This window comes from Rhinatrema bivittatum, chromosome 8 (genome assembly GCF_901001135.1).
Source record: "Rhinatrema bivittatum chromosome 8, aRhiBiv1.1, whole genome shotgun sequence".
Lineage (NCBI taxonomy): Eukaryota > Metazoa > Chordata > Amphibia > Gymnophiona > Rhinatrematidae > Rhinatrema > Rhinatrema bivittatum.
The window spans coordinates 247,677,784-247,704,291 of NC_042622.1; the positions used below are offsets into that span (position 1 = coordinate 247,677,784).

General features: G+C 43.3%; 1 protein-coding gene across 1 annotated transcript in view; it reads right to left on the reverse strand.

Moving 5' to 3' along the window:
* Positions 1–26,508, reverse strand: part of FAM32A (family with sequence similarity 32 member A) — a 67,843-nt gene that overhangs the window by 8,156 nt on the left and 33,179 nt on the right. Inside the window, exon 2 of the mRNA XM_029614492.1 lies at positions 24,236–24,377. Coding sequence (XP_029470352.1) covers positions 24,236–24,346 — 111 coding nt within the window. The 5' untranslated portion in view covers positions 24,347–24,377. The remainder of the gene's footprint in view (positions 1–24,235; positions 24,378–26,508) is intronic.

Sequence of the window (26,508 nt, forward strand, 5' to 3'; positions counted from 1 at the left end):
AAGGCCTTAATCTCTCTTGCACCTGCTTCTGCAAAAAGTCCAGACAATACAGCACCTCTGCTGTCATTCCCTCTACCTGTTTAAAGCCCTCCAAATTTTCCCCCAGAAAATTAACTATAGGGATGATGTCAGCCAAGGTGGCACTTCTGGAACTCAGCTCCTCCGTAGCATCCTTGAAGGGCTGCAGGATTTTTACCAGCTGACTCATGACTAACCAAACATGATGCCCTAGGGGACTATGCACACCTATCTCCATTGCTGCAGAAAGTTCATGAAGGGGTGTCTTCTGCTCCACTAACCTCTGCAGCATCATATAGGTGGAATTCCACCGAGAGGCAATGTCTTGAATGAGACGCTTGTGAGGCATCTCCAAATCAGTCTTTTGTCGGAGAATCTGCCACGCCTTCACACTTCTGTGGAAGTGCGCTGCTATGTTCCTGCACTTGTGTATTAAGTCCTGCAGGTATTCATTCTCTTGGTGCTTGGACTCCAACCCCAGAGCTGACTTCACTACCAGGTGCAAAATGAGTGCAAAACATCGAATGTTCTGAAAGCCCCCGTCTGATATTGCCTTTACATGTTTGCACCATTGTCTGTGACAAAGAACCCTGCCTGAAGATTCCTGTCTCTCTGGTGTAGCTGCTAGCGCATGCTAGAATACTGGCTGAGGAATGGGCGTCATCTGTCAGGTGGGTGTGCAGTAAAGCCCACCTCCCACTTGGATACTTGTTCACTAACAGAGCTGCTGCATGCCCCTGCCTCAGCCAGGTTCCACCAGTGTGCTGTCAGGGAGAGGTAAGAGTGTGCAGCATTCAGTGCAGCCCAGATATCGCAGGTGAAATGCACACTACTCTCTGCCTTAGCTAGCAACGCTTGGATGAAACTGCGACACTGGTTGTACAGGCTGGGGATGACCTTTCTGCTAAATGTGGTTCTGGAGGGGACTTTGTAATTTGGAACTACGACCTTCAGCAAATGCTTAAACCCACATTCTCCACTACCTGCAAGGGCTGGTCATCAAGGGCAATCATTTCCCCAATGCTCCTGGTTACAACTTTTGAGGCTGCCTGCCTCCTTCCCTAGGATAGTGTTACCGAACACCACCCCATTTCCTCCATGGTGGGTTGTCGCTGCTGACAAATGGCAGGGGGCTGCTGGCCTGCCACCTGACTGCTAGAAGGGGCTGAAGGCGTCGGGTGACTCTGCTCCTTTTCAACCCATTACGCTGCCTGGAAAAAGGGGTCCCTTGACTGGTACTGTTGGGTGTTGCTTCTGCATATAATGCATCATGCCAAAATTAGTTAGATGTCCCATTTGCTTGCCTCTGCTAATAGCCCTGGCACAGTAATTACACTGAGCAATACGTGGGTCCTCCGTCACTTTAAAGTGGCTCCAGAACACAGATTTCTTTCGTGATTCCTTCTCTATAGCCTTCGGGGTGGATGCTGGCACTGGAGCTGAAGTAGTGGGTGCACCCTGAGAGGCAATGCCAGGGGCATCAGTCACACTCTGCGCTGACTGCTCTTCCTCCTCATCATCAGTTTCATCTCTCCCTGCAGCACTGAAGTGGAGGCTAAGACAGAACTAACTAATCCTCCTAAACCTTCTTCAGTTATTATTTCTTCCATTTCTGATGATGAGAATCCCACACAAGATGATTCTTTATCGGAATCAGAAGCAAACAGTGCTTGCGCTACATTTTCAAATGCTAAGTCGAGTTTGCTATCGCACTGCTGCTTTTGGGTCTCGCCCTTTTGTCTTGCATGACTCAGCCTCCCCTTCTCTCATCTCCAAAACTACAGGGTCAGAAACAGGTGGTGGCGATGCATCATCTTTAAATTTCAGTTTTTTCCGGATGGAACTGCCTGCCCCTCCAGAGATTTTAGATTGGAACAGGTCCCTTTTTAACTTTAATGGGGGACTGGCACTGCCTTTTGAAGTGCCTCCTCTGCCAGCTCCAATCACTCGACCACATCTAGCTTTCCCCGACATCATAGATTTAATGTCACTGCCTACTAGGGATTTCAATTAAAAGAATTATTTCCAAAAGAGGCCTACTGGGGATTTGGCTTCAAAGAGCACTGCTGTACCAATATATGTGAGTCTGGAAAACTGCCCACTGACACCCAGTGCACTTCCTTGTTGGCTTAAAAGAGCACAAAGACAGTCTGAGTTCAATAAAAAAAACCCTGCAGTTAAAAAAAAAAGCCTGGCTTGCACAGTAGCAAAAAACGAAGAAATATCTTTTTCAATGGAAAATTCTATTAAACTAGCTAGAAATTGAATATATCTCTCACCCACAACACCCAAATCCTGCTTGCAACCTACCCCAGGGGGATAAAATAAGCAGCAAAATGCCACTGCTAGCAGCTTGTCTCAGTGGGAGAGGCAGTGAGTTCAATTAAAAAAAAAAAGTGCAGTTAAAAAAAAGCCTGGCTGACACAGAAGCACAAACTAAGAAATAGAATTTTCCATTGAAAAAGATATCAAAGTAGCTAGCAATTGAGTACAGATTTGAAACACTCAGACTAGCTCTGAGTAAAGCCACCTCCCCAGACCACCCCCGCAAAGAAAGAGCATGGTACGCCACATGCTTGAAGTATAAATAGTATAGCGTCATCAGGAACAGTGTCACAGAGCACTGAGAGCGGTGATTGGCTGCATTAGAAAAATGCTTAGCTCTGATAGGTTGCATTCTCATCTCCTTGCCAACCTGTCTGACCCACTCTATAACAGGGCTGTGAGGTCACTTATGACTCACAGGAAAGGGCTGGTTTTTGCTATGGATACTCCCACATGGCCTTCTTCTATTTCAAACGGCCGCTAAGAAATCACTGCGAACCAAAAGAATGAAACTAATATGATATGTTTTATTCGTGGGAGATCGCCATGCTTTTTGCGAACCCACGAATACAACAAATAGGGATTTATGTGTTGCGGATTGCACATTCATTGAAAACGAATGCACATCCCTAGTAAGAAGACAAACCCTCTTTATTCCTTCTAATGCCTAACTCCCCAGAAGGGTTCTGGACTGGTTTAGGAAATTAACAGGCAAGAAAATTTGTCCTTCCTCATCATGCTACTACACCCATCCAGGCAAGTGGGAAGTACCAAAGCCCAACTAATCTTGAATAAAAGGGCCATTTTGAGAACACCAGCCTTGTAAGATCCTCCTTAGTATGAACGTTCAGACTGAAATGCTTAGAGAACAAGTGCAACAATCAAGTATCCAACTTGCAAATATCCTCCGAAGAAATAGCCATCACCTCCATGCAGGAAGAAAATGGATCTTTGGTACAATAAGCTTGAAGAATCTCAAGAGCCCGATGGCCCTCTGAGCAAAATGCTGAAGAAATTGCATCTTTTATCCACCTTGCTAAAGTCGCATTCAAGGCCACTCGCCCTTTCACATCCCTCCAAACTAAATGAACAATTTATCTGTTTAATAGCAGTTGGAGAGCAAGTAACTAATGAGGACCTGAAGAACATCTAGAAATTTCAGTTACTGCTCTGACATTCTTCCCTCTTTGCTGGAGAATGCCAGAAAAGAGATGGGCTGGTTTAGACGAAAAAAACATCACCACTTTTGATAAGAAAGAAGGGACCAGACGAAAAGACTGAATACTCCATAAATACCTAAAAGAGGTCGCTATAGGAAAGGGCCTGAAGCTCAGATATGCCAAATGTAACAAATTAATACTAGAGAAACTGTCTTTAAAGAAAGATCCTTGATGGAAGTATGTTTCAATAACTTCAAAGGCAAATAAAACAGAGCTTTCAGAAGCAAATTGAGGTCCCGAGGACCCACCGGCCTAAAAATGTGGGGACAGTGTTTCTTCATGCCTCAAAAAAAAAAGGTACATCTGGATGGGAAGTAACAGATGCCTTAAACTCTACCCCATAAACAGGAAATTGCAGTCACCTGAACCTTCAAAGAGTTCAAGGATAAACCCTTATTGAAACCCTGCTGGAGAAAGGCTAAAATACAAGGTATATCTGACCTCTACAGAGAGCAAGCATATCTGACCTCTACAGAGAGCAAGCATTCCAATTCCCAGAGTGAAACTAGGCACCTCCTCCTGTCTTTCAGATCCAACCATTGCAAGGTGTCACAAACACATTGACACTCAATTTCATACACGGACTTGATTATTCACAATATCTATTTATTTAAGTCATCCTTTCATATTATATTATTTAACCGATTACTTGCAGACTATTTACGCTACCAAAGTTCCTTGTAAAACGTGAACACGAATAATGTTATAATAATATTATATGTTTGTTAAATACTATTGTTACTTTCACTGTTCCTTGTAATAATGTTCAATAGTTGATTGTTATTGTTCTATGTTCTATGTAAAAAAACCCCAGTCTAATCTACCAGACCAGGGCAACCTTTTCGTTACTTGTAAACCGGACTGATTTGTATTGCATACAGGAATTCCGGTATATAAAAATTAAAAATAAATAAATAAATAAATATGAACCACTCCGTACAGCTAGCTTCAAATAGGTGGCAGACCTAAACATAAGTCAAAGTTGAGCTCTTATGTGCTTTCAACAGAGTAGAAATCACAGAGAAAGAGTAACTATCTTCATAATCGTGACCTCTAAAGATCCAGGCCATAAGATAAAATGAAGACAGACCTTCCATGGCAATTGGGCCTTGAACCAAGAAGCCCAAGTCTCTCAGAAACAAAGATCTATTTGAAACCTCATTAGATCTACATACCAAGGCCTCCGTGGCCATTCTGGAGTCAACAGGACTATATGACTAGTCACTTTTTCTATCCTTCTTAATACCCTCCCTATTAGATGGCAGGGAGGAAACGTACATTAGCTCTCCTTCCAGCCATTGTTGAACCAGGAACTCCATTTCCTCAGCTCCAAATTCCCTGCAACAACTGAAAAAACAGGTGGGCTTTGGCATTATTCAATGTACAACCACTTTGGTCAGATACTGTTAATCTCATTGGAATTGGTCTCTCTTCTATTAAATAATGGTTATTTCAAAATAAATTAATTTCAAACATTTATATTTTTTCAATTATACTAAACTGGTTCCATCTTCTAATGCCTTTAATAATGTCATTTTTTCCATTTTTACCTGTGAGAAGAACCTTAAAGGTTGATTTTAAAAACCCTATGCATGCCAAAGCAGGAGATACTTGTGAGTCTCGGGCCAGTGTAAGCCGCATGGATTTTTAAAAGTGCACAAATACATGCGTATCTCCCGATATGTCCACAAATCAAAAACTTATAAAGGGGGCAGGGCAAGGGTGAGATATGGGCGGTCCAGGTCTGTAACATGAAGTATGCGTAGGAGAATTTACGCACACAAGCGCATGCCGGGGTCTCCTATTGCGTAACTTTACTTCTGCTATGGATGGAGTGTAAGTTTTAAAATAAAAAAAACCAAAAACAGGGCTAGTCAGGTTTGACGGGTTGGGGCTAATGGGTAAAAGGGAGACTCTCCAGCTAGGGAGGTTTGGAAGTCCTATCCTTTACCGGAGCGAACTGGGAACGAATTGGGGAAAGTTTTAGCGATGGCAGTTCAGGCCTCAATATTACCTTTGGTGGACTATTGAAATGCTTTGTATGCAGGGTTTCCAGCATCTTTATTAAGAGCTTTACAATTGCTCTTAAATTCTACTGCATGTTTGATCTCTGGAAGGAGGCAGAGGGACCATATCACTACAGTCTTCCAATTCACTATCTGATCAACTATAAACGTGAGCTGATAGGTCCACAAACTGTTGAGGATGGAGTCCCTGCCTTGGGAAAACGCTTTACTTTGATTGAACAGCACTACACAATCCCTTAGATCATCTCAAAGGGACCTTTTGGACATTCTCTCACCTAAACATTCCTGGTTCACCGAAACTACTAGGGACTAACGTTTTTGGTGATTTCTCCAGCATTATGGAACCCTGTAGCACTTCATCAGACAGAATGCTCAAAATCATTTAAAGTGAGTGAGCATGTCAAGCAATTGATGCTTCTGTTTAGTGCAGCAGTTCTCAACCAGTGTGTCACCAAGCACATGCAGGTGTGTCACCACACTTCCCGGTCCCCTGCACCAGTGAACTAGGAACTCTTCCTTGCTGGGGCTTAAAATGCTGATAGACCAGGCGGAACACAGCAGGAGAGCTGGAGTCAGTGGGACCAGCATGGTCCGCGGCCACTCATGCCGGAAGAGACCATACTAGTGTGTGCAGCAACAGCCCAAAAAAGAGCAGCGAGGCGCACAGCAAAAGAGGAGCAACGTCAACCCCTGTGGCGAATGGGAGTCCTTTCTCAAGGCTGCTGCTGTCGTTAGTTCAGTTGGGGGAGAGAGAGTGAGTGAGCGAGCGAGCATATGTGTTTGAGATTGTGTGTGACTGAAAGCCTGTATGTATAAGTGTGTGATTGAAAATCTGTGTGTGTGAAAGAGAGTATGTATGTGAGAGAGAGAGCATAAATGTAATGTATGATTGAGAACCTGTATGTGTGAGAGAGATCATGTGTATATATGATTAAGAGCCTGTGTGTACAAGAGAGAGAGCATGTGTGTATGTGTGTGATTGAGAGCCAGTGTGGTGAGAGAGCATGTGAGTATGTGATTGAGAGCCTGTGTGTAAGTGAGAGAAAGAGAGTATGTGTGTAAGTGCTTGAAAGCCTGTGTTTGTGTAAGTGTGAAAAGAGACAACATGTATATAAATGTATGATTAAGAATCTATATAAGTGAGAGAGAAAGCATGTGTGATTGAGAGCCAGTGTGAGAGTGTGTGACAGAGAGAGGAGAAAGTTGCAAGCAAAACATCCCTCCTCCTGCAAATTCAAAACTATCTCAGGGCACCTGGATATCAAACGTTCCCAGGTATGCAGAGCAAAGCATTTTTTTATCGTTATTTTTCATTATTGTGTCTGCTGTTTTGAAATATTTTATTGGTATCTAGAAATTTTTTTATATGAGTTTTTAATTATTGGATATTCCATTAATCAGCTATTTTGAAATCTGTTCTTTTTGTTAGTATGGTTTTACTGCTATTGATTTTATATTTCTTGATCTGTTTTATGAAGCCTGGTAATGTTTCTCTTTTTCCTTTCTTACACACTGCATACCAGTCTCTCTGGCTTGTTGTGGTTTCCAGTTTGATTTTTGTCTGCATGTTTCTATTTATTTATATTCCACTTTTCACAACGCTTCAAAGTGGATTACATTTAGGTACTGTAGGTATTTTCCTATCCCCAGAGGGCTTTGTACCTGAGGCAATGGAAGGTAAAGTGACTTGCCCAAGGTCACAAGGATTAACAGCAGGACTCGAACCCTGGTCTCCTGGTTCATAGTCCACTGCTCTAACCACTAGGCTACTCCTCCACTCCAATAGTTATGCTTTATGGTCTCCTTATTCTTTGTTAGGTGAGGGTCAGCACATGTGATTCAGGTGAGGTTTTCTGCTGATGTGTAGTTTCTGTGTAGGGCTCTATAGCAGCCTGGCATGGTCCGTTTTCCTAATAGGAAGTGTATTGGTGTTTTATGGCCTGGTGAAATATTTTCAGCGTTGCCTTTTCTTAGGTAAGGTGGTTACCGTTTGAGTGCTGGAAATTGGTGTTTTGGTATGGGATGTTTACTATTTATGCAATTTCTGTTCAGACAGAGTACTTGTCTTTCTCTTGTGTCATTCTTAACAATAAAAAATAATACCGGACCTGTATTTTTTTTTTTTATTTCCACCATGAATTTTAATGAGCAGTGTGTCACACACGTGAGCATGGTCTGTCAGGTGTATCACGATGGGAAAAAGGTTGAGAACCACTGGTTTAGTGATTACATTAATTTTCTGTTTGACCATCATTTGGTCAAGTGAGAAGTTGTAAAAACAGAACCTTGTATACTGTGATAACTTGGGCGATAGCGGCTTGGAAACAGCCAGAAGGAATAAGAAGCAGACTCTGGCTGGCTTCCTGCCTGCTCCCTGGGACCTCTCTAACCCTTCTGGGCCCTGTCTTCTTATGATAGGCTGAAGGGATCCTCCCTGAGCCCAGAATCCTTTGCTGGATTGGGACTTAAGGAGGACCCGGCCAGATTGCTAGAGACGGTCCCTTAATGTGGACTGAGAGAGTTTCCTGTAGATTCTGTCACATACCTTCCTCCTCAGCTCAGTCTTGCCAGAATGAGTGCCTATCTGTACTAGCAACATCTCTCTGGAAAGGAAATCTGCAGTGGCATTCTTCCTTCCTGCCCTATGTCAAATTTTATAATTGAAGGGCTGTAGGGCCAGGAATCATCTCATCACCCACACATTGGACTCCTCATTTCTATGTATCCAAAGGAGCAGTTATGGTCCATTATGAGTGTGAACTGCTGCCCCAGCAAGTAGTAGCGCAAGGCCTCTAAGGCCCACTTGACTGCCAAGTTCTCCTTAACGGTTGAGTAATGCTGCTCTTGAAGCATCAGCTTCCAAATAAAGCAAGCTTGTTTATCATAAACTGTGTTTTCCATAGATAGCAGGGAATTTAGCCATGCATCGTGGGTGACATCATCCGTGATGTCATGAGGCGGAGCTTACTCTCTTAGCTTGAAGAGCTCTGAAGTACGCATGACCTCGGCTTCCCGCGCTCCTCGAGCTTCTCCTCAGTTGGTTTTCCAAGCTAAGTGCTGGTGTAGGTGTTGACATGAAGGATGGATGTCCAGGGAGGCGGGAGGGAATGCATGGCTAAATTCCCTGCTATCTACGGAAAACACTGTTTACGGTAAGCAAACTTCCTTTTTTTCTGTAGATAAGCAGAGCATTTAGCCATGCATCATGGGAGTTCCAAGCTCATAGGTTGCAGAGATAATATTCAAATCAAAGATTTTTTTTTTTTTTTTTTGCAACCTATGGAACGTGGACAGCCATCAAGGCTTCAAAATAGTTTGTAGAACTGCAGATCCTAATGAGGAATCTGATGCAAATTGTTGATCAAGGCAGTAGTGTGAAGTAAGTGTGTGAATGGAAGCCCTGCAAATGTCTTGGATAGGCACTCCCTGGATATGCGCTATGGAAGCCGCAGTTGCCCTGATTTGGTGAGCCTTAATCAGAGTGGTAAGAGGTATTGACTTTTTAGATTAACAGAATTGTATACAAGCAGTAAGCCAATTAGAAAGCGTCCTTTTTGATACTGGCTGACCTGGGTTGTTTGGGTTGAAGGAAATAAACAATTGAGAAGAATGTCTGATCGAGTCAGTTCTGTTCTTGTAATAGGCTAAAGCTCTCTTACAGTCCAAGGTATGAAGAAGTTTCTGTCGGTGGTCAGAATGTGGTTTTGGGCAAAAAACTGGTAAGGAGATTGTTTCGTTTAAGTGAAAAGCGGACACCACCTTTGGTAGAAAGGAAGTGTGAGTTTGTATTAAGACCTTATCGTGGTGAAATTGTAGATATGGAAAATTTATTACTAGTGCCTGTAGTTCACTTACTCTTCTCGCTGAAGTAATGGCTACTAAGAACAGAACTTTTCAGGTTAGGAATTTCAGTAAAGAGGAGGACATGGGTTCAAAGAGAGGATTCATTAATGCTTCAAGGACTAGATTAATGTCCCATGGAACTATTGTTTTTTTAATGGGTGGGTTCAGGCGAAGTAAGCCCTTCATAAATTTTGAAATTAAAGGTTGAGAAGAGATGGAGCAGCTAATATCCGTGATATGGTAAGCCGCTATAGCACTGAGGTGAACTCTGATCGATGTTATTGCTAGTCCTGAAAGGGACAAGCTGTACAGATAGGTTAATAGGTCTTTGGAGGACAAGAAAAGGGGTCGATTCTTCTGTGGTTGCACCAATTCGAATATCTTTTCCATTTGAAAGCATAATTTCTTCTGGTGAAAGGTTTTCTTGATGCAATAAGAACATCTGCTATGTTTGGGGAGAGATCCAGTGAGCTTAATATTTGCCATTCAATCTCCACACAGTCAAGTTGAATCAGACTCCCTCCGTCCTGTGAAAGGAGAAAAGGGTCTTTGGGCAGTGGTATTGGAGGACTGACTGAAAGATGAAGAAGATATGCATACCATGGTTATCTTGGCCATGCAGGAGCTATGAGGATTAAATCTGCTCTGACCGCAATACATTTCTGGATTGTGCGTGAGATTAGTGGTATGGGATGGAAGGCGTAATGAAGGCCGGTCCCCCACGGAATTAGAAAAGCATCCTGTGATGTCCTGTGTATGCTGTGGAGAAGAGAGCAAAACTTCTCTACTTTCCAATTCTTTTCTGATGCAAACAGGTCTATCTCTGGAGTACCCAGTTTGCGAAGATCTTGTCTGCTTCCATTTGCTTCAGTGACCACTCGTGTGAGTGGAAAACTCTGCTGAGTTTGTCCGCTCTTGTATTTGCAATGCCCGGTAGGTAGGATGCTTGAAGGAAGATCTTGTTGTGTTCCGCCCATTCCCATATCTGAACTGCTTCCTTGCAAAGGATTCAGAGTGGAAAATTTTAAAAGTAAGGCCCGAGAGAGTCTAATTTTGAAAACAGAGTGACTCAAGCAGAGAAAAAAAACCAAGAAGCTATAATTAAAGATAACTTTTATTTATTTATTTTAATAATTTGAGGAGATGCAACCTTCACTTTATTAATTTCCCCAAGCTACTTATGGTCTCGGCTGCTGAAATGTTTAAGTACTTAAGGTCCCGGAAAAATCTATTCCTCCTGTTGAGAGGCTTTATCTTCTTCCTCCATTTGGGGAGGGAGTCCAATTCTTGTCAAGAAGCAGCCTTCTTGACATCTGATGGTAGTTTGGATTTAACAAAAGTTCTGGAACTATCGCATACAGCTTTGGCAAAGTCCTCAACTCTCACTGTTTCTTTAGTTTTAGACCCAGACCTCAATTGGCTTTTTAGACTGTTTTAGGCACCGTAGTGTAGGGTAAAAGCCAGTGACCCTAAACAAGGATGTGCATAATTGAACCTGAGCCTGTAGCCACACACACAGACTGAACCAAAGTGCAGGCCTAAGCAACACAAACATGGTGTCTTCAGCCATGTGATGATCTTGGCAACTTCACATGAGTCTGTGAATCACAGAGGAGAAGAAACTGCAATTGTTCTTCCCTATCAGACATCTGTCTACATCTCACAGTGTGCTAGTACACCTCGGACTCACAAACTGATGAGCAGATCCTTGGTGGAAACTTTGTATCTAGCCATGAAACCAGCTATGAAGTGGGTATTGTTCAGCAAATGTCCGCTGACTAACCTCATTACCAGCAGTGAGAATATTCACATGCATCTAGATTCAGAAGAAGTTATCAGCATCCCACCAATCCTATCTCTACAGATGGTGGTGACATTGGATCAAGATCAGTGTCTGATCCTATGGAACTGAATATGCAATAAAGTTCTTAACTATACAGACTATGGATGCTCTTCCCCAAAACTTTAATTGTTGCAGTTCACTATACCTGTGAACTAGACAGCTTAAGACTGAGTTCTGTGTTCAGGAATAGTCTGCTCTGTTAACCTTGGAGTAGCCATCTCATCAGAAAGGTGAATTTTAAGACCTGCGCGTGGGAGCACATGTGCGCAGATTTTCCGGCTCATGCACATGGACTCAGCGATTTTAGCAAATACATGCGCACCTGTTATAAAATCGGCTATAGGCGCGTACATGTGTGCACAATTTTACACTGGTGCAGGTAAATGCCACCTCGATTGCGTAAGTGGGAGGGATTTTAGTAGATATGCGCGCCGATGCAATTATTTCCCCAGTTCATTCCTAGTTCACCCCAGTAAAGGAGAGGACTTTCTAAAACCCCTAAGCTAACTTGCCACCCTTTTACCTTATTAGCCCCGACCCTTAAAACCCCACTGATTAACCTTTTTTTGTTACAGGACTTACACGCCATCCATAGCCAGAATTAAAAGTTACACAGATAAGGACCTCGGGGTATGTAAATACTTACATGCTGGTTTCATTCATATTTCCTGGAACACCCATGCCCTGCTCCTAGACCATGCCCATGCCCCACCCCTTTTATGAAATTAAATTTTTACTCGCGTACCCGGGCTCCTCTTAAAATCCGCGCAGTGCGCGCTGAGCCGATACATGCGCATATCTCCCTTTGTAGGGCATTTAAAGTTCACCCAATTGCCAGCTTTATTCCCTGAAAGAACTTTAGCAAGCCAAGTCTTTCTTTACCCTGTTTTTCCTGACATATCTCAGAGACATCTGTGAGACCTCTGGGTTTTATTTTCCTGTCATTTGCCTGCTGGGGATTGCTGGATTTCCCCATGGCATGCTGTGAGACAAGTCTGGATCTCTGCAGGAGTGTGATCTGCCAATGGCTAAGAGTGGGATAAACTGGCTAATTTTTTTTGCTGGGTTAATTAGTCTGGCATTGCGTATCTGTCAAGTGCAGTTTGATTTCGAGATAACGCATGAGCAATGTTCATTTTTCATAACAGTGCTTTGCTATGTAAAACATAGAAACTTAAACAAAAACTATATTTACCATATTAAATCTTGTATAATTATACTGCTAAAATAAAACTAATTGACTGCCTCGTAAAAAGGAATTGAATTTGTATCAAAAGGTTATCAGTTAAATCCAGAGCCGTAGCTAGCCTATGGCTGATGTGGCCTCAGTCGTAGGCGCCATAGCACAAGAAGCAGTCTCTTTCCTCCCTTGCACCAGCAATAAGGAGCACAGGGCCTACGAACTGCAAAAAAAAAAAAATTTAGTCTTCCTCCCTTTTCCCGCCTCGGTAGTGAAGATCAGCGCGGCCCATGGGAGCCACAAAAAAGCACTGGGCTCAGGCTCCTCCTCCCTCTCCCTGCACCAGCAATAAAGAGCAGACTGGCCTGCAGGGGTCACGAAAAGCATTGCCACCTTCTCTCTCCCCCTGCCCTGGCAGAAGATTTGCATGGCCCATGGGCCCGTGAAAAAGCATCAGCTTCCTTCTTATTTGCCCAGCTCCGGCAATTAGAAGCAGCTCAGCCCGCAGAGCCTCATCGGCCTCCCCTTTTCCCCCTGCCCCAGCAGTGAGAAACAGTGCAGCCTGTAAGCCCTCCCCTTCCTTGCCACCACAGTGAGGAGCAGCGCAGCCCACAGTGCACAATAAGCATTGATCTCACTTCTCATGCTCCAATCCCCTCCCCACAGTTGGAAGTATGAGCAGCAAACCTGAAGGCTAGAAGAAAGAGGCAATCTGGTGAGACCGAAGGCTGAAGGAGGCAGCTGCTGCCCCTTTGCGTCCAGAGGTGAAAATAAAGAGCGTGTGTGTGTGTGTAATTGTGCATGTGAGATAGCATATGAGCGTGAGCGTGTGTGTGTGTGTGTGTGTGTTTCAGTATGTGACAGAGATATGAGTGTGTGTATGACAGAATACGTGAAAGAGTATATGAACGTGTGTACATGATTATGAATTTCAGAAAGAGCATAGGAATGTATATGTGTGTATGACTGAGCATGTGAGAGCAAATAAGCGTGCGCATGCGAGCACATGAGGGAAAGCGAATGAGCAAGAGGGTATTTATTGAGCATACAGGAGACAGCAAATGAATATGCATGTGTATAATTGTGCATGTGAGAGAGAGCGAATGAGTGAGTTTGTGTGTGTTTGACCATTTATGCAATAACTCCCTCCCCTCTCCCTGCTAATCCATAACCATCTCAGGACATCTGGAAATCAAAATCTCCCTGGTATGGACAGCAGGAGATTTATTTTATCCTTATTTTTAATTATTGGGTGTTTGATGTATCAGCTGTTTTGAAATATTTTGTCATTTGGAAAAGTTTAATATGAATTTTTAATTACTGGATGTTCTATTTGACAGTTTATTTGAAATATTCTAATTTTTATTAGTATGGTTTTACTATTATGCTTTATATTTCTTGATTTTGTTGTTTGATGAGGAATGGTGATGTTTCTGTTTTTCCATAGTTGTACTACATATAGGGGCAGATTTTCAAAGGGTTATGCGCGTAAAACATACGAGCGTAATCCCCAAAAAGCTGCCCTAAGCTGCCCCTGCGCGCGCCGAGCCTATCTCGCATTGGCTCGGCGGCGCGTACAAGCCCTGGGATGCACGTATGTCCTGGGGCTTCGAAAAAGGGGCAGGGCAGAGTGCTCTGACACAGTGGCCTGTGCCAGGGCATGGCGTGTGCAAGTTACGCCTGCCTCAGGCAGGCGTAACTTTTGGAACATAGGTAAGAGGGGGTGGGGGGAGACTGAAGGAACGTTCCCTCCGAGGCCGCTCTGATTTTGGAGCGGCCTCGGAGGAAGGCTGTTTGGCTCGGCGCGCACAAGTTGCACAATTGTGCACCCCCTTGCGCACGCATGTTATAAAATCAGGCGAAGATTTGTTTGTGCCGGGTTGAGCGAACAAATCTACGCCCGCATGCAGGTTTTAAGATCTGCCCCATAGAGTCTGGCTTGTTGCAGTTTCTAGTTCAGTTTTTGTCTGCATGTTTCTATTTACACTATATTGTCTCTTTATTTAATATTTGGTTAGGATCTGTCTGTGTTTTGCATGTGTGAACATGTTCTGCTAGAATTTAGTTTCTGTGGTAGTGTAGCTGGGTTTAAAAAAAAGGTTTGGATAAGTTCCTGGAAGAGAAGTCCATATACTGCTATTAATCAAGTTTACTTAGAGAATAGCCACTGCTATTATTAGCATTAGTAGAATGGGATCTGTTTAGTGTTTGGGTACTTGCCAGGTACTTGTAAATCTGGATTGGCCACTGCTGGAAACAGGATGCTGGGCTTGGTCTGACCCAGTATGGCTTGTTCTGTTTTAGGGCCTGGTATAATATTTACAGTGTTATCTTTTCATAGGTAGGTTGCTGCTGTTTTGAGTGCTGGCAGTTAGTAGTGTTTTGGTATGGGAGGTTTATTATATTGTAATTCAGTTTATTCATGGCTTTCTGAGGGCCAAGCCTTCACCCAACACACATTACTATAGGCCTAATACCATATGGGTTCCAAATGCCTTTTTTTTTTTTTTTGCAGGGTTTTCTGGTTGGCACCACAGCAATGCATATTGTTGGAAGTGATATTTTTACCTTAGAATGTCCTTGTTAATGTAAAATCTGGTAGTACAAATGCAAAATTTTTAATTGTGCGTGGGGACTGTGTGACTGGGAGGGAGTTGGATTGGGGGCCCATGACTGCAGGGTTCTGAAGAGAGCCCTGGTGAATGGCACCCCCCAGCCCAAGACTGACACTGCAATGCCTGGAGTAACTACAATGAGGAGAGGCTATACAATAAAGGGGAAAAAGATCCCAGGTAGTTGTGAATGAAGGCTCATGGCTCCAGGATCTGAAAGCCCAAAGGAGCAGGATGAAATGGCTAGATCAAAATAAAAATCAAAGCCCCCTCCATGTAACAGAGTCTCCCAGTCCCTTGGTGCTGTATGTTGTGTTAAGGGTGAGGACATACTTTTTCACTTCACCATAGGTGCCAAATTGCCTGTCTATGGCTCTAGTTAAATCTGTTAAGCACCTGTAGATATAAATATTCCTACAGTAATGAAGTCTCTCCAATGTAAAGGCAAGGTATTTCAACATGTGGCCAAAAATACACAGAAACAGCATAGGCAGTTCCTATTGATGAGGCCTTGGGAACCGCACATAGGGGCCTAATTTTTGTTGAAATTTCTATATGTATGTATGTATTTCTATATGCATATGTAAATGCTATGTTAAATATAAGGAATTCTCCCGTATATTTATTTTTAACCATCTGAAATTACACTTTTTTGAGTGAAAAAAAATTGTTTGATAGGAGCAATTTGTATCCTTAGAACCCAAAACTGTGGTTACTTTTTGAATTGCCATATGTTCTCATAATTTATATATTGTGCAATGGATATGTTGCTCTGCCACGATTTCTCTTTGTAAAGAGTAGCGGGTATGTGAGCCCTTTGTGCTGTGGCGTAGTTGACGCAGCCTCGAGGCTGTACCCACGAAGACTACACATTGGCAGCTGGCGAACGTGCCCTGTAGCGAGAAAGTCTGGAGCTTCACCTTTACACCAGCTGCCTCCCCCCGAAGGTTAAGCCCTTGGATTCTGGCAGCCAGCAGGACTTAGGCACGTCCCTAGGGCAGAGAAGACAACTACAGTTCAGAGACACACTGGGGTCAGGACAGGCAGCAAACTAACAGTATCAAGAACAGGCCAAGGTCAGGGCAGGAAGCTAACAAGAGTGGTCAGGACCAAGCAATGGGTCAGATACAGGCAGCAGGCAATCATGGCCAGGTACAAGCTAGAGGTCAAGATCTGTAGAGTCAGGCCAAGGGTGCATAAGAGACAGTGAATGAGCTGGGCAGAACAAGGCAAGGCAAGGCTAGAAGACAAGGTTGGACAAGCAAGGCAACATGCACTGCAGGGCAAAAGGCCCATTGCTGAGGTATCGGTGGCTCCTCCACAGGAGCCTTAAGTACAGGAGGACCGGCAATATCACAGGGCACCACGGTCGAGTTCCCGCCAAGGGCCCTTTAAAGGTAAGGCGCGCACGTACACCTAGGGAGAGGTCTGGGAGCGACATCATGGCCGTGTTGGGGGTAAATGAGGCGGCTTGCGGGAAGGCCACACTTCATAATGGAGAAATTACATACCTGATACTTTCGTTTTCCTTAGTGTAGACAGATGGACTCAGGACCAATGGTATAGTGTTCTCCTGATAGCAGTTCGAGACGGATCAGATTTCAATCTGACGTCAGCCCCTAGTACATATACCCCTGCAGGAAGTGCAGCTCTTCAGTATTCTCCTCGAAAAGCATTGTGGATATATGTGTGACTGACTAATTTGATTAACTTTAATAACTTCATAACTTGGTTAAACTTTATAACTTGATTAACTTGAATTGGTTGAATTGACTATAGCTGGAGACCGCCAGTGTACTCAACAGGAAAGCGTCGACACCAGGTAGGGTGGGTGCCCTAGGTGAATGAAAATATGGCTTACCCTTGAATCATTCGAAATTCCATGCGTAACGGCAGCCAAGGGTGGGATGCTGAGTTCATCTGTGTCCACTAAGGAAAACGAAATTATCAGGTAAGCAATTTCTCCATTTCCTAGCGTGTAGCAGATGGACCCAGGACCAATGGGATGTATAAAAGCTACTCCCGAACCGGGTGGGAGGCTGCCCGTGACCCACTCAGTACTGCCCTTGCAAATGCCGTGTCCTCCCGAGCCTGAACATCCAGATGGTAGAATCTGGAGAAGGTGTGGATGGAGGACCATGTCACTGCCCTGCAGATCTCGGCAGGTGACAGCATTCTGGTTTCATGGGCCTTGACCTGTAGAGGCGGTGGCTTGCCTGCTTCTACGTAGGCCGCCTTGATGACTTCCTTGATCCATTGGGCTATGGTTGCCTGCGAGGCCACTTCCCCTTGTCTCTTCCCGCTGTGAAGAACGAAAAGGTGGTCCGTTTTTTTGTACGGGTTCCGATATTTCCAGATATCGGGATAGAAGTCTGCCGATATTGAGGTGGCGTAGACTATGAGCTTCTTCCGAATTCTTCAAGTCATCCGGCAATGGTAGCGAGATGGTTTGGTTAAGATGGAAGTGTGATACCACTTTGGGAAGGAACAAGGGGACCGTGCGTAGCTGGATGGATCACGGGGTAAGCCTGAGGAACGGCTTACGGCAGGACAGTGCTTGTAGTTCTGAAATGCGGCGGGCTGAGCAAACTGCCAGCAGGAATGCTGTCTTTAAAGTTAACAGACGGAGGGGGTCTGAAGGAGGTTCCTGCTAGGAAATCTAGGACATGGTTTAGTGGAACACAGTCAACATGGATTTACCCAAGGGAAGTCTTGCCTAACAAATCTGCTTCATTTTTTTGAAGGGGATAATAAACATGTGGATAAAGGTGAACCGGTAGATGTAGTGTATTTGGATTTTCAGAAGGCGTTTGACAAAGTCCCTCATGAGAGGCTTCGAAGAAAACTAAAAAGTCATGGGATAGGAGGTGATGTCCTTTCGTGGATTAAATGGTCAATTTTCTCAGTGGAAAAGGGTAAACAGTGGAGTGCCTCAGGGATCTGTACTTGGACCTATGGTTTCATATATTATATATATATATATATATATATATATATATATATATATATATATATAAATGAATGATCTGGAAAGGAATACGACGAGTGAGGTTATCAAATTTGCAGATGATACAAAATTATTCAGAGTAGTTAAATCACAAGCGGACTGTGATACATTACAGGAGGACCTTGCAAAACTGGAAGATTGGGCATCCAAATGGCAGATGAAATTTAATGTGGCCAATTGCAAGGTGTTGCATATAGGGAAAAATAACCCTTGCTGTAGTTACACGATGTTAGGTTCCATATTAGGAGCTACCACCCAGGAAAAAGATCTAGGCATCATAGTGGATAATACTTTAAAATCGTCCACTCTGTGTGCTGCAACAGTCAAAAAAGCAAACAGAAGGGAATGGTTAATAAAACGGAAAATGTCATAATGCCTCTATATCGCTCCATGGTGAGACCACACCTTGAATACTGTGTACAATTCTGGTCGCCGCACCTCAAAAAAGATATAGTTAATAATCTGGTTAATATTGGCACAGAAGTGCTGAGGGGGTCCTTTAATAGGTAAGAACTAGAAGGTTCCTAAGGTGTCCAGTTAAGGCCAGTTTGGGTGTGACAGAGAAGGTAAATAGTGACCCGGCTGGGCATTGCAGACTGCTTGAGGCAGCCCCAGAGAGGTTTCTCCTTCTGTTCCTGTGCAGATAAGACTCTTAATTTTCTGTGGTGCTCTTCTGGGGGAAAAAAGAAAAAAAAACAAAAAAAAACCTGCTGGTTTTCTTTCACTATTCTTCTAATTAATTGCTTTGTGCTCCACTAATATCTGGGCTCTCTGAGCAGTAGAACTGCTGTGTTTTATACCTTTCTCTAGGTCTGTTATTATACAATAATTGTAATTGTTGCTTGCAAACTGTTATTTTTAAGATCCAGTATACCTGCATTTCTATTATTGTATAGCTGTTCTTTAATAATCTGGTTAATATTGGCACAGAAGTGCTGTGGGATCATTCAATAGCTAAAGGACTAATAAAGTTCCAGAAAGTGTCCTACTCTACCCAGCTTGTCCCAGGTTCAACTGTTTGTTTCCCTCCCACCCTACCCCTCTAGCCACCCACCCCTGGGATTAGATTACTAATATAGACTAAATTAGCATTAGCAACAAGATCAATTAGTAAGTTAACAGCTAAGGACATACCAATCCAAAACTTAACCAATATGAGAACTATCCAATGCAACTGTTGTAGAGCCTTTATTCTGAGGGAAAGCATCTGGAGACTTGGAGCTTGCCCGATCTGTGCACAGCTCTCTTCTTTGAAAACGGAGCTGACTGAGGTTAAAGCTCAATTAGCTTCAATTACAAGAATTACACCCACATTGCATTACTCAGAAAATAATTCCCCAACACCAAAGAATAACCAAGAGTCAAGAAAAAGAAATACAGTAGACTCAGGTAGGATAACACATGTGTCCCACAGTCACCCATTCTTGACAGATGGGATGCCAACAAGTATACCCCCCCACTCAATCAGTTCATCAAGTAAATCATTAGAAAACAGGATCACAGTGGGCTCTGGTAGAATTAGACCTGTAACAAGGAGACACACACAGTATCAAATGCAACAAGAACATAAAGCCCTCCCTATATTAACTGAAGAAATTCTAGAGAAAAACATTGACGTGTTACCAGAAAAGAGAAAAAACCAATGCATGCAGAATTTCAAGATCCATAACCAAAAGAAAAAGCTAATTGAGATGGACAACTCTGTCATCAATGGCACAACTGCAAAAGGAAAGAGTAAAGTGAATAACAAATCTCAACTAAAGTCTCATAAGGAGTACAGGAAAAGCAATAACCGTAAAGAGAGTACCTGGAAAGCTATGACTACAAATGCTCATAGTTTGGGAAATAAAATCCCAGATCTGCAGGCCCTAATGACAGAGGCAGAACTGGACATTGTTGCTATCACAGAGACATGGTTCACAGAATCTCATGATTGGGATACGGCAATACCAGGCTATAACTTGTTAAGGAAGGACAGAGTGGATAGAAAAGGGGGAGATGTGGCTCTTTATGTCAGAAATAATATCCAAGCATCTGAGCTGCAAGGAAGTTGGGGCAAGGAAGAAGCACTATGGGTCGACCTAAAAACAGATGATGGAGCATCCATTTATATTGGAGTGGTTTACAGGCCTCCAAACCAAAAGGAAGAGCTGGACAGAGATCTGGTTGAAGACATCCATAAGATAGGTAAGAAAGGGGAAGTGGTGATCGTTGGTGACTTTAATATGCCAGATGTAGACTGGAAAATCCCATCTGCAGAATCTAAAAACAGTAGAGCAATAGTGGATGCCATGCAAGTATCTTTGTTCAAACAAATGGTATTGGAACCCACAAGAGAAGGAACTATTCTCGACTTAGTGCTCAATAATGGAGATATCGTCTCTGATGTCAAGGTGGGCGCCCACCTCAGCACCAGTGATCATCAAACGGTATGGTTTAATATCACTAAAAGAATATGGAAAAGAAGCACAAAGACCAGAGTTTTACAGTTCAAAAACACAGACTTTGAGGAAATGGGGAAGTACCTAGAGGAAGAACTAAATGGATGGGAAAATGAGAGAGATGTGGATCAACAGTGGACCAATCTAAAAGGAGCAATCGCCAAGGCAACTGCTCTATATGTTAGAAATGTAAAGAAAAGCAAAAGAAAAATGAAACCTATCTGGTTCTCAAAGGAGGTGGCTGACAAAATTAAAGCTAAAAGAACTGCATACAAGAAATACAAAAGATCCCAAAGGGAGGAGCACAAAGAAGAATATCTGATTCAACTGAGGGAGACTAAGAAATTAATCAAGTTGGCAAAAAGTCAAGCGGAAGAGAGGATTGCCAAGGAGATAAAATATGGTGACAAAACATTTTTCAGATACATCAGCGAAAAGAGAAAAGTCCAAAGTGGTATAGTGAAATTGAAAGGTGAAAATGATCAATGTGTGGAGAGAGACGAAGAAATGGCAGAAATATTAAACGAATACTTCAGCTCTGTGTTCACTAAAGAAGACCCTGGAGAAGGACCATCTCTACACAACAAGAAACTGGAGGGAAGCGGAACAGAGGAAAATCCATTTACAGTAGATAATGTATGGGAACAGCTAAAGAATCTGAAAGTGGACAAAGCCATGGGGCCTGATGGGATTCATCCAAGGATACTGAGGGAGCTCAGAGATGTGCTGGCGGGACTGCTGTGCGACCTGTTCAATAGATCCCTAGAAACGGGAGTGGTGCCGAGTGATTGGAGAAGAGCGGTGGTGGTCCCGCTTCACAAGAGTGGGAACAGAGAGGAGGCTGGTAACTACAGACTGGTTAGCCTCACTTCGGTGGTGGGAAAAGTAATGGAGTCACTGTTGAAAGAGAGAATAGTGAACTATCTACAGTCGGGAGAATTGATGGACCAGAGGCAGCATGGATTCACCAGAGGAAGATCCTGTCAGACAAATCTGATTGACTTTTTTGACTGGGTAACCAAGGAATTGGATCGAGGAAGAGCGCTCGACATCATATACTTGGATTTCAGCAAAGCTTTTGATACGGTTCTGCACAGGAGACTGGTGAATAAAACGAGAAGCTTGGGAGTGAGTGCAGAGGTGGTGACCTGGATTGCAAATTGGTTGACGGACAGAAGACAATGTGTGATGGTAAATGGAATCTTCTCTGAAGAGAGAGCGGTTTTAAGTGGTGTACCGCAAGGATCAGTGTTGGGACCGGTCCTGTTCAATATCTTTGTGAGCGACATTGCGGACGGGATAGAAGGTAAGGTTTGTCTTTTTGCGGATAACACTAAGATCTGCAACAGAGTGGACACGCCGGAAGGAGTGGAGAGAATGAGACGGGATCTAAGGAAACTGGAAGAGTGGTCGAAGATATGGCAGCTGAGATTCAATGCCAAGAAGTGCAAAGTCATGCATATGGGGAGTGGAAATCCGAATGAACTGTATTCGATAGGGGGGGAAAGGCTGATGTGCACGGAGCAGGAGAGGGACCTTGGGGTGATGGTATCTAATGATCTGAAGTCGGCGAAACAATGCGACAAGGCGATAGCTAAAGCCAGAAGAATGCTGGGCTGCACAGAGAGAGGAATATCGAGTAAGAAAAGGGAAGTGATTATTCCCTTGTACAGGTCCTTGGTGAGGCCTCACCTGGAGTACTGTGTTCAGTTCTGGAGACCGTATCTTCAAAAAGACAAAGACAAGATGGAGGCGGTACAGAGAAGGGCGACCAGGAAGGTGGAGGATCTTCATCGGATGACGTACGAGGAGAGATTGAAGAATCTAAATATGTACACCCTGGAGGAAAGGAGGAGCAGAGGCGATATGATACAGACTTTTAGATACTTGAAAGGTGTTAATGATCAAAAGACAACAACAAACCTTTTCCGTAGGAAAAAAATCAGCAGAACCAGGGGTCACAATTTGAAGCTCCAGGGAGGAAGATTCAGAACCAATGTCAGGAAGTATTTCTTCATGGAGAGGGTGGTGGATGCCTGGAATGCCCTTCTGGAGGATGTGGTGAAGACCAGAACTGTGAAGGACTTCAAAGGGGCGTGGGATAAACACTGTGGATCCATAAAGTCAAGAGGCTGCCAATGAAGAGTGGGTGACTCGCCAGAATGATGGCTACTGCCTGGAGTCAATACCCTTATTAAATAAACATACACATGCTTACTGTGACTCCAACATCGCTCTAAGCTTCAACAGCAAGAGGAAATGTGGAAAAAAGGATTCGCACTCACAAAGAGGGGAGTAGCTGGCTTGTTACGGCGGTTACTACCCCAAATCAAATAAGCCTGATACTTCACTTTCAATGCATATACAGCATAGTTCTCTGATTCAACGGCAGGGGAGAAGAAAAACTAATACTTCACACATCCAGCAGAGCTCTCTGCTTCAACGGCAGGGGAGAAGAAAAGAGGGTTCGCACTCACAAAGCGGGGAGTAGCTGGCTTGTTACGGCGGTTACTACCCCAAACCAAATGTGCCTGATACTTCACTTTCGATGCACATCCAGCATGGCTCTCTGCTTCAACAGCATGGGAGAAGACTGATACTTCACGCATATCCAGCATAGCTCCCTGCTTCAACAGCAGGGGAGAAGAAAAACAACCAATAAGGGCTGTATAACATAGTCTGGGTAAAACAAATAAGCATGGGTATAGCTTGCTTATTGCGGTGGCTACTACCCCTAACTAATCAAGCTAGATATTTCACTTGGATGCAGCTCCATCACTGCTCTCTACATTAAAGGTGGGGGTGGAAGGGAAATAGAACCAAGAGCTAAGAGAAACAGATAAGTATGAGAGAAAAAATGTGTGAAGCTTGCTGGGCAGACTGGATGGGCCATTTGGTCTTCTTCTGCCGTCATTTCTATGTTTCTATGTTTAAGTTGCGATGGAGAAGGTACAGAAAAGGGCAATCAAAATGATAAAGGGGATGGAACAGCTCCCCTTGAGGAAAGGCTGAAGAGGTTAGGGCTGTTCAACTTGGCGAAGAGAGGGCTGAGGGGGGGATATGATAGAGGTCTTTAAGATCATGAGAGGTCTTGAATGAGTAGATGTGACTCGGTTATTTACACTTTCGAATAATAGAAGGACTAGGGGGCATTCCATGAAGTTAGCAAGTAGCACATTTAAGACTAATCGGAGAAAATTCTTTTTCACTCAAAGCACAGTAGAGCTCTGGAATTTGTTGCCAGAGGATGTGGTTGGTGCAGTTAGTGTAGCTGGGTTCAAAAAAGGTATGGATAAGTTCTTGGAGGAGATGTCCATTAACGGCTATTAATCAAGTTTACTTAGGGAATAGCCACTGCTATTAATTGCATCAGTAGCATGGGATCTTCTTAGTGTTTGGGTAATTGCCAGGTTCTTGTGGTTTGGTTTGGCCTCTGTTGGAAACAGGATGCTGGGCTTGATGGACCCTTGATCTGACCCAGCATGGCAATTTCTTATGTTCTTAATGCTCATTTTTAAAAAGGGTTCTGGGGATGATCTGGGAAACTACAGATTGGTGAGCTTGACATTTGGCTTTAATAGCCAAACATGACATCTTAATAGTTTTAAATGCCAACCGAATTATTGAACCAAAATATGCTGTTTCAGCCTGCTAAGATTCCAAAGACAAAATACAAATCATCCGAATATTTAAAAAATCTTTTGTGTTTCACCTCTTACCCTTTTTTCTTGCATTTTTTCAAAAGCTAGCTGGGCTGGAGTCCTTTTATCCAGTGCTACTTTCTTCTTTTCTTCCTCGTTTTTCTTACCAGACACGAACTGCTGCATCATTTTGTTTGTATCCTTGTCCTTTTTCTTCTTCCTTTAGAAATTTGCAGGATAAAAAAAAGTCAATGGACTGCTCACACAATACCTAGACTAGATCAAATGGGCTTTACAGCCCTTATCTGTCACCAGATTCTAAGAGCTAGTTACTAGAATTCAGAAAATAAAAAGAATCTGAAAATAATTAAGTGATGTAGAAATATCAAGTCACAATCCTGACTATAACATCCTTAAGGAAAAGTGCAATGCACTCATAGGAAATGAACAGAGAATGGTCCATATCTGTCTGCAAAGCAAACACAGTAGAATGGAAAATCAAGCCAACGTTACAGCAAAGGGACTTTATCAGGTGGAAAATGATTTGGATCAGATGGCTTGGTCACATCCGGATGAACGCAGTCTCAAATGTTCATGCACCTCATCAACTTTGGATAACTTTCCTAATAGGCCAACTGTAGGTATGATAAGCTACATAGTCCTCTTAGACTGTAAGCTCTTTTTAGCAAGGACTCATTATTCACGTGCATGAACCTAGTTTAGAACTCAGGAACACAGTAACATAGTAATAACGATGTAGAAAAGGGCCAGATGGTCTATCCAGTCTGTCCAGCAAGCTTATGGTAGTAAATGTTGACATAAAGAAGCAGACCGGTTGTGCATAACTACACTGGAACACCTTCAGTGCTGCCATAATTTCATAAGGGGCTGATCCATGTTAACTGTGTGAATGTGCTTCTCTGCAAATATTCAACATTAATGAGCAAATTGATATGCCCTGTCTGATGAGTACCACCCAAATGCCTGCAGATATATTGCACAACCCATTCTGAACTGGTCCCATAATTATCGTAGTTGAAAGAAAGACAATGTGTCTAATTTCATAATTCTCCCACTGCTCATTCAAGAAAAATGTTTGTTTTGCACTGATTCAGAAATATAAAACAAGGAACTTATTTTTTCACAAACTAAAGAGCTGCTTCTATAATAAGGCTCCTCAAACCTGCCCTAATGTCACCAGGGCAATCTGGTTGTCAGCACATCCACAGTGAATATATATGAGATAAATCTGCATTTAATGGGTCTCCAACATATGCAAAATTATCTTAGGCATATACACAAAAAAATCATAATCTCCCTATAGGATGTTTATAGCTTAATGATGAAGAGCAATCTTTGCCTAAACCCCACAAAAACAGAACTACTCTGAATAACCAAGCCTCAAACGCCATCATTTTCAATCCCTCAAACTAAAAATTGATGGCCATTGCAAAGAAGCTGAAATCTTGCCGGGGGGGGGGGGAAATAGACTCTCAACTCTCCATGCATGCACAAAATAGTCTCACAGCTACAAAACGTCCAAAATCTGAGACAATACCTCCCGAAAAGAACATAAGAACTGCAATACTGGGTCAGACCAAAAGGTCCATCAAGCCCAGTATCCCATTTCAGGTCACAAGTATCTGGCAAGATCCCATGCTGTTATCACACAATGATTCAGTAGTAGCTATTCCCTACTTGGTACACAACAGTTTATAGACTTCTCCTCCAGGAACCTGTCCAAGCTTTTATTTAAACCCAGCTATGTAGCTGCCTTAACCACATCCTCTGGCAATGAGCTCCAGAGCTTAATTGTGCACTGAGTGAAAAATTATTTTCTCTGATTTATTTTGAATGTGCTACTTGCTAACTTCATGGAGTGTTCTCTAGTCTTTGTATTTTTTGAAAGAGTAAATAACCGATTTACATTTACCCAATCTATTCCAAGCATGATTTTATAAACTTCTATCATATTCCCCCTCAGCCGTATTTTCTCCAATCTGAACAGCCCTAACCTCTTTAGCCTTTCCTCATGGGGAGCCATTCCATCACCTTTATCATTCTGGTCACTCTTCTCTGTACCTTTACCAATGCAACTATATCTTTTTCTGAGATGTGGCCACCAGAACTGCACACAGTATTGCAGGTGTTACGAATCCTCCTGCCCGCGGGTTTCCCCGCGAGCAGGCACTCACCCCATGCTGTTTGCTTTCCCGACGCGGCACAGACACCACCGGATCTTCACTACGCGGCCGGAGCCGCGGACTGTGTCTTTCTTCGCGGCCCAGAGGCCGCCTCGGATGTAGTCTTCACCGTGGTTGGTGCCGCGGACTTCTTAGCATCTTTCTGCG